General features: G+C 37.6%; 1 protein-coding gene across 1 annotated transcript in view; it reads left to right on the forward strand.

Annotated features, from left to right (window-relative positions):
* Positions 1-14,036, forward strand: part of CNTNAP2 (contactin associated protein 2) — a 1,027,100-nt gene that overhangs the window by 426,807 nt on the left and 586,257 nt on the right. The window contains exon 4 of the mRNA XM_061374850.1: positions 13,866-14,013. Within this exon, the coding sequence (XP_061230834.1) occupies positions 13,866-14,013 (148 nt within the window). The remainder of the gene's footprint in view (positions 1-13,865; positions 14,014-14,036) is intronic.

Raw genomic sequence — 14,036 nt, forward strand, 5'->3', positions numbered from 1 at the left:
TTTTTATTCATTTCTGACTTTTCATTTTCCTGTTTACGGCACCATTCCATAGATCCGGGTTAATATCTCAAGATGATGGCCTCTCTGCTAGAGTTTGGAATAGTGGATGGAGTGCGAGGTGTTTTGAGACACATTGTTTGACTTGATTATTAAGTCTAAACATGGTGCTAAGTTTGTGGACACAGATCAAATGGAGCCCAGCTTTAATCTAATCTGATAGGGTTTGGGTATTTTTGTTCCCAAGCATTAATCTTTTGCCATCACTGAAACCAAAGGCAAACACACTAATCAATATAGCTGACGAAATATGTATGAATTTGTACGTGAACCTTCTACTCTGTACATTCCTAGGGCATGAAATAACTTGTTATGATGTACAAGAAACTGTACCAGAACAGGTAGACCTTTATCTAAACTTCTCTGAACTATGTTTATAGTGCTGGAAGACAACTGAATAGCCCTAGGGCAGGATTCTCCTCATACATAGACAGAGGTGCTCCCAGCATCATTTCATGAGTTTAGGTACTCGACACCAGCTGAAAAACCTCAGGCATGTTGCGTGGCCACAAGCTATTGGCTCATCTCAGACCTCCTGCACATTGTGGTGTATCTGCTGGGTTGATGGGCGTGTCTTGGTTATTCTAGAATGCCTGTCACTAGGTACTTCAATTGTGCCCCTAAATGAAGCTCTTGAAGTTGAACCCTTTTACCCCAACTCAGAAAAGCATCTCATTTGAAGATGGCATTTACCATTTAGCCATTTAACCTACTTAACTTAATTCTACTTAACTGCATGCCTGTTAAGTATGGGATCAAGATGTGCTTAAGTTTCTGTAACAAATTAGTACTTCTTTGTCTTGTTTCTTCTAGCTCCATTTTCTGTATTCAAGATTAAAACTCTAGTAGTAGATGTAAGGGGGAATGCTCTCTCCCTTGCAAGACACAATGTTGTGAGGTGTACTTACCTGAACATTGCTGCAGCATTCCACCTTTGGGAGGCAGTTGCTGTCTCCTCTTACCCAGACCTGGGAGGGAGGGAGTGATATACCAGTCTTTCTGCACTGCAGACCCAGGCATGATGGATTAGCTTCATCACTGTAGATAGGAAAGCAAGATGGTCTGACTGCTGCAGCCCAGGGGAGATTTTAGCTCTTCTGGGAGATGCTGTCTACTCCTCCTTCTTAACACTTAGCAGTATTTATTTGCCTTTGCAGTGTGGCACAAAGCACATATCCTGCCAGAACTATGGCAAATTGCTGGGAGAAAGAGGCTGCTGGGGCACTTAACCTATCTTCAGCCCTCTCTGTGGCTTTTACAGTAGCAGTTTTCCTGTGTGTTGTTGTGACAGCAAGCAGGAGTAAGGTTTCCTGAAATGTTGTAATTCCTATCAGCTTGAGGTGCACATTGTGAACCTGTTATAAAGCCAAGCACAGTCATCTGCTGCTTGAGATAGCTTGCACAAAATAAATTCAGTAGTGTCTATAAACATGTTATTTAATTTTTCAGTCCTTACATGTTGTAAAGATGGAGGATGTTCATCATTTTGCATACATCAATGCAAGTGCAATTCAGCCTAGTACTGACATGAGTCTAATTGGCTTTAAAATGGAATTTTGTTTTTTGAGTGCTAATTTTCAGGTAATGACTTTCTAATCGATTTTGTTTTTATGAAGGACCATTGATTCATTCCCTTCAATGAAACTGTTGGCTTCCCAAGAGAATTTATGAAGAGCTGCTGAAAACAAGGATCTATCACTGCTGCTTTCTTTCTACCCTGCTTTGTTGTCCTGTCTAATGTATATCCTTTCTATTCTTCCCTAAGCAAGCTCAGAGTAACAGAGTAACAGTTGTGTTGTGTATATAGATGAGTGTGAAATGGGCTTTTTGAATTAAACAAAAAAGGCATCTTATTCAAAGATGGATTGAACTTCTGTGACATTCTTCCTAAAAACTAGATATTCACCATGGCCTCTGATGTATTAACATGACAGATATTTAATATTTGTATCCGTTATTCTAAGCAATCAGTTTGAATTGCACAAAAAGAAATGACAATTTTTAAATGGAAGTATGAGCTATTGTGTTATCATATTGTCTGTATGCCTGAGTCACAGATGTGTTTGTATGAACCACAGTAGAGACTGCCTGGAAGTTTTTTGTTACAGTACAATATAGCAATCCCAGCCAGATAATAACGCGTGATGTGAGTAAATTGGAAAACTTTGGGTGATCCTATATAAGATAAGGTTGGACGATGATGTCTAAGTGACACAGCAAGAGAATGAATTCAACAGAAATGAATGGACACCTATACTGTTGTTTTAGTCTGACTTTATGCATCTGTCAAGGAGGGTTTTAAATGAAAGCCTCTCCAGATTTTTCAAGCCAGATCATGTTGTCATTTTGGTAACTGTTCCAGAGAAATTATTGGATTTACTTAATTATCTGATTATTTTGATGTTATGGAAGTATAGCCAGTGTTTTCTCTTCTGTTTTGCCAGGTTCTTGCAAAGGAGGAGTTATCCATGATAACGAACCATTCTGTGATACATAATAAAAGATGTAATGAGATCCAGTGCCTAGATGAATAAACCGGACAAAGCCAAATTAGAAATAATGCGTACTGTTAACACCGAATATAAGTAGCCATTGGAGAGCTTCCATAGGGGTGTGATAGATTCGATTTTCTATCACTTTCACTTTTGAATGCAAGACTGAATAACCATATGAATATTGCACTCTTGCCCAGGCTGAGAACTCATTACTTGAACTTATTGCATGGGAGTCGGTACTGTGTGTCTGCTGAACAGCAGACTAGATTATCATAATGCTCTCTTCTGGCCATGAAAGTCAATGAGTCTCTGTCTTTTGATTTATTTCTGGGTTTTTTAAGTGAGCAGGGCTGTAAAACCAGCTCATGGATTGGGGTTTTTTTGTTTGTTTTTAAAGGATCAGTGCATAAATAATAGTTAATTCTCAGCAAGCACTTCTGTGAGTATTACCTCTATTTTACAGACGGAATGAGTTTCAGAAACACTGGGCTATTAGTTCACTCAGTAATTAGGCAGCAAAGCACAACTGCCAGCAATCATTCCTGGCTCCTGGGTTTGTACTATTACAAGTATTTACTGAGCGTTATCAAATGGCTGTAAAGACGTTTCCTGCAGGTGCCTTCTGCAGTCCTAAGGAGAAACATTTTGACAGCCTCTTATTTCTGAGTATCTCCCACTTTGAGCACTTGCACGTATGTTTTCAAAATACACTCAGGCAGTAACTAAATGAGTCTAGACGGCAGGGAGGTAGGAAGATCCTTCATAGAATCATAGAATAGGGTTGGAAAGGACCTTAAGATCATCCAGTTCCAATCTCCCTGCCATGGACAGGAACACCTCACACTAAACCGTGTCACCAAGGCTCTGTCCAACCTGGCCTTGAACACTGCCAGGGATGGAGCATTCACAACTTCCCTGGGCAACCCATTCCAGTGCCTCACCACCTTAACAGTAAAGAGCTTCCTTCCTTGTTTCTTTGTCTTTCTGTTCCTCCTTCCTAAAAGTAACCACAAAGTATTTTGGGTTTCTGCCATGTTAATTGTGGAGAAAGGGATATACCAGACTAATAAATAGCAAGAAGATCATAGTATATTTATTATGAAAGCTGGTGATAACAAGAACACCTGCAGTTACTGAAAAGCAGCATTGTCAATGTGGTGTTGCTTTGGAAATAAGAATATGCAAGAAGATTCACTGTGTATATACCAGCCTTTTCCTGATTACTTTAGGCCTTTTTGCAGGAACAGAAGTGCACTTCTCTGTGCTGCTGGAAATTCTTATCACAGTCAAGTAAATCATGTAGGACAATCACTGGGCCTGAGTAATAAGGATCTTTGTACATCAGTATTTCCAACTTTTGCTTTTATGTGAGTAGTAAAACACATGAGGCTATTAATGGCACATGTGTTGCTGTATTGACCTCCAACTCTTCCTTCAGTGTCTGCAGAGGCCATCAGCTCTGGTCAGGGATAGGTTCAAGAGGCTGTGATGAAGTCACACTAAACTCATAATGTCACTGCCTCCTTAGTCAGGGAATCTTCCGGTGTCCTTGCTGCCAAGACCCAATAAACAAGAATACCTGAGTCAGATAAAACTTCCCATGCCGCATGAGGAAAAAAAAAAAATCACTTGCACACAATTAGTGATGAATTGATTCTAAATGTTCAATCCCCTAAGATTTGTAACACTGCTTAAAATGAAATTTAAGAAGTTTTTGTTGCAAGCAAATAAAACCATTAAATCACCTCACTGGTCATGTCATGAATAGGAAGGAAAAGAAGTGGACAGGTGATCAAAATTTTAAAATCCTTTCCACTTCCAATTACTGTTTTCAAAATAGATTCACCTTTGCTGATTATCAAACAAGGGGTTTATGTGGAAGCTCCTGTTTCAGATGTTTACAGCTGTTTGAGGGTTATTGACCTGAGAGATGGCTATACAGTCACTTTCAGAATAGTACTTTATGTGAACCTTAACACACCAGCATTATAAGGAAATCAGAGAAGCATAGTATCTCTGTCAAAGGGAAAAATGTAATATGGTTGGAAAAGAGGTAAGGGGGCGAAACTGGATTATTTACTTCAGAACAAAAATAGCACCTTCAGTATCTTTTATTGTATTATGGTCTCTTTTGGCAAGACATTTAACAGTTTACTAAATTCCCAAGGTTTCCAATCAGAGATTACTTTTTACTCGAAACTTCTGATGTGGGTATCAGGTGCTTTTAGCATGAAGGCTGAGTTGGATTTAAGCAGAGACACAAGTATTCTGCAGCCCTTCCAAAATCTTCACTTTTGTCTTAGCAGGAGGAAAAGAAAATAAGAAGTTAACTGAAGGAAATCCCTTAAAGAAAGAGGTAACGTGTAACAGTTTGACTATTTTGTTGCACAGTCCTTTATAAAATAATACTGCGGCTTTTTGGTATCAGTTCAAAAGGCAGAGCACTTAATACTGCCCTTATTTCCCTAGAAAGATGAACAGCTTTCAGATGCAAGTCGGCATACAGGCAGGTGTGTTTGAACACTGTCACAAACTACTTCTGCCTTTGAGGATTGCTTAGTAATATTCTTTTGATCCATTTGAAAGGAGTATTCTAAAGTGTCCTACTCCAGGTATTCTTTCTGAAGTAGGAATTTTGTGCTTGTTTGCAATTTTTCTTACGACACTGCATTTGGAGCCCTTTTAGCCTTGTACTGAGTCTTAGAAAGGACCCACATCCTTCTCATTGGTGTTTCCCTTACTTACATTTGGTTTAGATTTTTTGTGTATATTCTGGGCCACAAACTAATCTAAATCTACCTTTTTCGTTTAAATCCATGACATGTACATGGGGTGTGGAATGACATTGCTGATTTTGTGCCTGCCTCTCAAAAGTGCACTCACTAGATCAGGCTCAACTTCTTTGTTTGCAGAGTTTCTTATAGATAACACACTCAACTAGTGGAGTTGTGTAGAAGAGACACAAGAAGCTTTGAGACCAGGCTGGAGTACAAAGAATAAATACCGTTGTTCTGAAAATCACTTAAAAGCTATTCAAAAAGCATCAAAGTGTGTGAAAATTGACATGTACATCAGTATTAGGAAAAAAACCCCAAAGGATGGACCACACTGCTTTCCTCTGTGCTTGTCCTTCTCAACATGAGAAATCCTGTTACTATTGAGCTTTGTAGCCCAGCAGCCAGGGATCAGATAGTTGCTGTTACTATTTCAGTAATGATTGCAGTTGTGTTTCGTTAGCTTGGAAACACATTCTGCCTGTCACTTTCATTCTACAAAAGATGTAGCAAAATTAATTCTTTGTCTACTAATGAATCTCACAACTCCCTGGGAGAAAAGTAGTTTTTATTCTGTCTCTCTGACAGTTTGCTGTTCGCACTGCTTTTTGTGTTCTTTGTATTTGTATTCTTTGTATTTTTGTATTCTTTTTCTTCTATCATGAATCAGTCACAAAGTAACTTTTGGAACTAAGTTGTTGATTATATTCTCCATTTTATAGAATACATTTATATTATACCCAGGAACTATGTTTTACTGTGTTGCCAGTGAAGAGTAGCAAGCTTTTCATTTAGTTCCTACCTCCTCCTTTGCTTCACTGACCACAAAAGGTTCAGGCTTCTAATTTAGGCACCCATGTGAATACTTGACTAAGTGCTTAATAAGTATTATTTTATTTTTACAATCCTATAAAACAAATTAATTTTTACCCCCCTATTTTATATGTGGAACTGAAACTGTGAAGGATTAAGTAAAAAATGCCAAATAATTTTGCGTGCCTGGGAAACTACACTAAGTGCCACTGCGAAGTGTTTTGCAACTTGTCCAGCATCAAATTGGAGGTGTCACAAGAGTCCAGCTCCTGTGCTATAGGGCACAACTTATGTGTCCTTCATGAAAGACAATCCTTTCCCATCTGTCAGTCCAGAGGTTCAGGCACTGCACATGTGTCAGTTTCTCATGCAAACAAAGGAATTATCTTGAAGATACTAGTGTTATTCATAATTTAACCTCATCTTATCCCTGGAGAGGGTCTGTCCTGTGACCTGAAATGTCTCAGAGTTAAACTCTGTTCAGTTTAGTTAGGACTAAGAGCAAGTTAATGATTACTCCCCAATGTGTTTAGAATTTTTTACTAATGATGCAGTCAGTCGATCTTGACAGCTGAGATGTAGCATTCAGTGGCTGGAGGGATGTATTTTCACAAATTAAATCTAAGTGTAAATACTGGATCTTAAACCTTGGGGACAAATCGACAAAGACAAAGAAAGACTTTGCTCAGCAAAGGGAAATTCCAGATTAAGCTCATCTGGGTTTTGTTTGTTTGTTTGTTGAATACAGATACAGTTAAAAAGGACAAAACCACCCTAAAACCTCAAGGTATTGCAACGTCAGTTGTTTAGGGTATCGGGATGGATAATGACAAGTTTCTATTGGGGTATTGCATAAATCTGTGGGGAATAAATAGCATGTAATTATGGAAATAAATTATTATCCTAATGCTATTCAGGAATTCATTAAGACTCAGTAGCAAACAGTACTTCTACTAACAGCGTTGACCTTACAACCCTAATGTTATTTTAATATTTGTTCTGTATATTTTGGGTTTAAAGAAAAACTTTAATTTTCACCATTTTGTGTCATCCTGAACAAACTCAACATGGTTCAGTATAGGAGTTGAAATCTCTTGTTCATGATGCAGACCTGGAAATAATCTGTTAACTTTGTGAATAACAATATGAGAAGTTTTTAATCTTGTGTTTGGTGTCCACACCAAAAGGGAAGCAGGTATTTGCTGGTGAGCTATTTGGCACATCTCTGCAATATTATGTTCAATTTCAGAATGTGGAGAAGTGACTCTTGGTGTCTTTGCTTTGATGCCATCTATGAAGTCCTGTAAAGTAAAACAGTTTATGTCCTCTTGTTCTCAAGTCTAAAGGTTAGGTGAACAGAATCACAGTGGTTTGGGTTGGAAAGAACCTCGAACTTACCCAGTTCCGACTCCTTGCCACAGTCAGGGACATCTTCCACTAGACCAGGTTGCTCAAGGCCTTCTTCAACCTGGCCTTTGAACACTCCCAGGGATGAGGCATTCACAACTTTTTTGGGCAGCTTATTCCAGGGCCGCCTCATAGTAAAGAATTTCTTCCTTATATCTAACCTAAATTTCACCTGTTTAAATTTGAACCTATTACTCCTTGTCCTGTCACTACAGGAATGGGGGATTGAGTGGATTGGCAGGGGAATAAAAGTAAAACCCAAAACCAAACCAGTCCATACAGATGTGCATTCAGAGATGTCCTACCTCATATGTTCATGTGATAAAAAGTTAACAAAGAATTGCTGTTCTGTCCTGGAAAGCAGTCACTTTTCTTAGCAAAATGCACTGCTGTCTTGTTAATGCTTCTACTCATAATAAGGTATGAACAATTCATACATAGAAGTGTGAGAAAGGGAATTCAGTGTTGGGTTTGGGGTGTATAAGCAAGATGAAAATGAAAAGGTAGTTCTTTGTGATTTGGCTTTAGGCTTCATTACTCAAGATAAATTAAACAAAGACAATATCCCATAATTGTGTCAGAGGAGAAGAGAGCATTTCACTTGCAGCCAGTTAATATTAATCATGTTCTGGAAACACTGATTGTGCGGGTGATTTCTTTTGTTTGTTAATTTGTTTGTATGTATTTGTTGTGATTTTTAAATAAAACCTACAGCGCCAATCACCAAATTAAAGCTCAGTGACAGATAGGAATATGAAATCCATATTTGCAATTTCTGTTTCACGTATCTGAAATTATATCCAGGGCATTGCACTTTGCTCTGTGATTCGTTCACTGCTCTGTCTCCCATGTTTTAAAAATGTTGTCTAGAAATCAGTGTACAAAACTGAAATCTCTACAAGTCATCAGTGAACAGAAGATGGAATTGTCCCTTAGAGATTTCTTGGGACTTGGGGATTTCTTGAGGCCCTTGTTAAAACAAATGTTCCTGCAAGTTGAGGTCGGGTTCTCTGTAAGTCTAGCAACGGTTAAGCAGGCTATATAATGTTAGCATATTTTTTATAAAAGCCAATAATATTATGTTGATGAATCATGTTGTTTTGCTGGGAGATGTGAAAGGGTAAAAGGCAGTAAATACAGCTTTTGGTATTGTTCTTTGAATGTAGTGACAATTACATGATATTATACATCTAATTATGATGCATACATAGAATTACAGAATCACAGAATGAGTTGGAAGGGACCTTAAAGATCATCTAGTTCCACCCTGCTGCCATGGGCAGGGACAATGCACACATGGTTAGAATATGATTTTAGTACGCAACAACAGAATTTAATCCTGAAAGCAAACCCCCTGGGAATCAGTAGAGAATTCAAGGGAGGGATGTTATCTAAATTATGGGTCTGTTTAAAAAATTCTAGGAAATACTTCGGGCACAGAAAAAATGGGTATTCAGTTGTATTAAAAGTCTGTTACTAAATGTTCCTTACTCTGAGTATGTGACTAGTTTTCCAGAAATTGGTGATACTACACTTGTTGCATGGGTAACTTGCTTGACAGATGTGTGTAGTTAAGGGAAGGATGTAGCTAACCATACTGAAATTGGGAGTACTGATACCACCAATGGTAGAATCAAGTGATATGAGCACAGAGTACTGTCAGCAAGATTAGAATGTTTAGTTTATTGAAGTGTTTTAATCCTGAGTTCTTAGAAGCTCTGGTCATTTTATAACAATGAGTCTCAAAGATGAGATTCAGCACTTGTTGAAGTTCTCATCTGAGGTTTTAATCATTTGGAATAAGGGGAAATCCTGTTACAGCTTTTAGTGCTTTCAGATACTGTTTTTCTGTGTTACTAATTTACATTACTGTGTGAGCTGATTATAAAGGATGCTGTAGAAATGTTTTGCTTTGAAAATACTTTCTTTGCTTTGGTTTAAGGGAAGAGTGTGCAAGCTGTAGTGTTACTGATTCTGCTGCTCAATAGAGAGAATGAAGAAATGGTTCTTCAAGCAAAAGACTACTGCTTCGTATCACCTATTCTCACTGCACGTGGCACTAGGATATGAAAGTACAGGAATGTGTCAAAACTGAGCTGAATAGACCAGACCCAAATTTCTTGCTTTCTGACCCATTCGGGTTTTTTTTTCCTGCTGATTTCCTATTTGTCTTTCCTTCTGCAACTGGTTTTCCTACCAGATGTTGTTCTTAACTCTTTCTCCCTCCCCTTCCCCCTTGAAGTTACCCTCATAACATTTTGCTTTACCCAGTCCTTTTGTTCTCACTGTTGCAGCTTATGTAGCATATTTGGGCTGGATTTTCTTAGGTATCAGGCAGAGAAATGTTTCAGCAGATAATTACAGGTTGACTCCATTGTCTAATGGCAGTTAAGGAGTATGTGGGGGTTTTTGGAAATGTTCAGTCAGCTTGTGCAGAACCAGTACGTGATAGGATTTTTTCCAGGGCTCCTGGATTTGCCCTGCCTTGCTCTGCTGAGCACTTTTCCGCAGCAGTGCAGGCGAGAGCTCCCAGCACATATCCTATCCCGCTCCGCTCCTCAGTGGTGCGGTCTATGAGAACTCAAGGGAAGAACAAAATTTTCCAGGTTTTCTGTGCTATGTGGGCAGAGGGTGCAGCCATACACAAAGCTGTCAACTTCTCAAAGTTCGTCATCCTAGGTTTTGAAAAAGTACTTGTCTGGAATTTGGGGGATATTCTATAAAATAAAAGTCATAAGGTTAGCCAACTCCACCTTGGAGTCCTCAAAGAAAACCCACTGATGTTTCCTACAGACATCTCCTGTCTCTCTGTGGATGTTTCCATTATGTTTTTTAATACTGTGCTTTTATTAATGTGGTTTTACATGCAAATCCTGTTCCTCATTAGGAGAGCCATTTATAGAGCTGTAGTGCCATAGAACATAGACTCTGTAGTGTTTTCACTGTTGCTGTGTCAAAGTAAAACTAGAAGCCTAGATTATTTTCATAAATGCAGGCCCTTTGCTTAAAATGCCAGTGGCGAAATATGTCTGTCAAGTATAATAGTAAGTATAGAATTAATGAAAAAAAATGCTAGTAGTTAAACACAATTATGGAAAACAAAACAGTTTCTCATCCTCCTAACTGGAAATGTCATCCTACTATTCCATGCATAGTCCTATTTTTACATCACCCTACATATATTAAAGCAATTTTCATACTTGCTAATTATTAGTTGTTTTAATACTTGAATAAATCACTAATTTCAGTGGAGAACTCTTCACCTGTAAGTCAGATGAAGAATTCATCTTCCCCTTAAGCATGTTATGCTCTCTATTACAGAGGGGGTGATTTTCTGGGTGTGAAGCATGTCTTTTCTTTCTCTGCTTCACTAAAGGGTTGAAAGATTGCAAACACCCTTTTGTTCATTTGGTTGACCAACATTCTCTCATTCTTCTTCAGTTAAAGAAAGCTTTCAGGTTCATTCACTTAATAATATTTCATTCAGCTTGAGCCTCCTTACTTCTAACATAATCTTTTACTGCAGAGAATTGCTTTTTAATCCTTTATTCTAAAAGGTGATCAAAGCATTTTCCCAGAAAGAGAATTTGTACTTCTGTATCCATAAAGTTGAGGACTGAACGCTATTGCAAAACTGTAGCCTTAGAGGAAACTAAACCCATTTTTGTCAATTTTACCTAAATAATAGTATTAAGCTGTATGTTACTTTACTGCAATACTGCTAGAAATTTATGATTTAGCAATAACATTTCTAAGTATTGATAGAGAGTATCATTGTTCTGTAAATATGGAAACAAAACTGAGTCTGAATCTTAATTTCCCTAACTTTCCTTCCAAATTTCAAAATTACCTTCACTTCTCTCAGGTCTGTTATGCAAAGAAAATGATACTGAATGTCTTTACTGTGTCTTTTTGCACAATATTGTGGTTGAAGCATGTTGATAAAACCAAAATGAATTTCAGAGATCATGCAGCTTTTTGCTGCTGCTTCTGCTGAAGAAAGCTCCTATGCCAAAGCTTTTTTTCTTAATAAATTGGCCCATTAAAAGATATTATCTGTCCTATAAACCTGCCCTGGTAATCTTCTAAAAATACTTGGAGCTGAGCAATTTTTACTCCTAAGGAAGCAAAAGACTTAGTGAGTACTTCTGAAAACTCTGTTCAACTTCTGTTCAAAAGCAGTGTTTAGGAAGGATTTGGGGGCATATTTTCTTACCTTTCTTCATTCCTATTATTTTGCTGTCCTGTGGAGCACTGCCTTTGAGAGAAGTGGTTGTAACTCAGAACACTCCTGCCTTTTTATTGCAATGTGAGCTGAAACGTAGAGCAGCTTACAGCAGTCAGTATCCAGTACAGGCTAAGAAATGACAGTAGGTTTTGGAGCTGAGCGGGTGAAACAGTGCTACCTGTCTTACAAACATGTGAGCCATTTTGGTCATTTTCCCAGATTAGGTTAAAGAAAAACCATGTTAATTATGAAAACCAGACATATCTGTCAATAATACTTCAGTGAGTTCAGGAGGTTAATAATCTGAAAAAAAATTGTTTAATTTAGATGCATATTGCCACTTTGTTCTTAAAAATAGTTTCTAAGGGAATTTCTTACTGTGTGTTCATATATTTATTTTCTTTTAGCCAGAGATTCACCCCCTGGTTAAAACAGATTTCCTATTAGAGCTTTGGGTCTGAATTATATTTTTAAATCTTATTAGACTATTCGTTAACAAAGAAAAAATGTGGTTTTGAAAATTGTAGAAACTCAAATCTTCATAAAAACTTGTCTTTCTGAGTCTATGTACAAATCTTGATCAGAAAAGGACATTTTCCAGCAATATTATGTGATGTACGAGCTCTTGTAAATTGATTTCTTAGCCTTTCAATGATGGATCTTGGCCTGATGTTTGCATTATCCACAGAGCATTTGTTACTGTACCACATTTATCTAAATGAAAGCTGGTTTTGAGGGGTATTGTTCTGTTAGAGACCAATGGAATGCATTTTAATAGTCTGGGAAACTAATGACAGACTGCTCTGTACACTTTTGAGTGTGTTTATATGTTTAGCAAAGTTTGCTGGATCATATACTGACAGAAACCCTCAAAATATCAAATACCTACTGGTTTTGTCTCTTAACTCATTCTAACAAAGGACTGGTAATGCACAAGTTGGGGCACAAAGTTTGGAGAGCTACAGAAAATCATGCTTATTTTGAAGATTGGTTTTCATCAATTATTTAATCAAATAGTATAGGAAATATCATACCTCCTGTATTCAGCTTCCTTATCCCTTAATACGTTTAGCAAACTAAACAAACAAACCCTCAACCAACCATCAAGAACCTATATTGAGATGTTTGCTAAGATTATGCCAAGAATGACAAAATTAAGACACGGCCAAACAGAAATTGCTCTTGAAATGGGAAGCATTACCTTGCATATTCACTAGAATCTGTATTTTTTTAAAGGACCAAACTCTTTATTCCCTTCATGAAGTTCAGCAATTCCTAGAACAAGACTAATGTAGTTATTCAGATGGCAAGTGTGTAGATACTACTACTGAGTATATTTTCTCTGTAGTAAAAATCCCTTTGTTAGTGACGATGCACAAAAGTATCCATAAACCGACAAAAGTAGTAACTAATAGGTGTTTACTTTTAAGCTTGATGCTATGAAATATTTTACCAGTAGGTACAAACCTACAAACCAAGTGCTAAATTGATTTTTAAAACTTCCTTGAGAGCTCTTCATCCTTTCCTCATTTCTAATTTTATTGACCAAAAATATTCTGTGCTTTGAGTGGCAGCTATAGATAAGAAAGAAATGACACTCACTTTCCAGTGTGTAATACATCAAAAGTAAAGGAAGATTTAAAAATTCCTAGGAATTTGGGAAATCTGAGGGATCCCTGTCTGTTTTAGGAATAAAGTTATTTCCGTGTTCATATTTGCAGAAAAGTGACTGGTGCGTGTAATCTTACTGATGGAGGATGAGTATCTTTTTCTCCAGAAACCCCTTAGACAATTTTATTGACATGTTAATAACTAACAAATTAGTAATGCAAAATGGATTACTGTCTTACCTAGCAGCAGCTAGCCCATGAATTCAACATACCTGTTGTGGATGAAGAGGTCTTCATGCTACTGTTTGGGTATTGTTGTGAAATTTTAAATTGACTCATAATTTGGTAACTGTCAGAGAAATGTGTAAACCAAACTTGAGTGTGTCTTAGACACTCAAGGGATTTCACTATGTAATGTTTTCACCTTTATAGCATGTGAGATAGAGGTAATACAATGATTTTGTTTTCTTCTTTTCTTTAGGCATTTCCTGGAAATACAAACTCTGATAGTGTGGTCCGGCATGATTTACAACATCCAGTTATTGCTCGCTATGTACGGATAGTTCCTTTGGACTGGAATGAAGAGGGACAAATTGGGTTAAGAATTGAAGTCTACGGCTGCTCCTATTGTAAGTTTTCCCATGATCATACT

Source organism: Neopsephotus bourkii, unplaced genomic scaffold (genome assembly GCF_033783945.1).
Source record: "Neopsephotus bourkii isolate Nb327-2 ecotype Australia unplaced genomic scaffold, CSIRO-AGI_Nbou_v1 NB_1655, whole genome shotgun sequence".
Lineage (NCBI taxonomy): Eukaryota > Metazoa > Chordata > Aves > Psittaciformes > Psittacidae > Neopsephotus > Neopsephotus bourkii.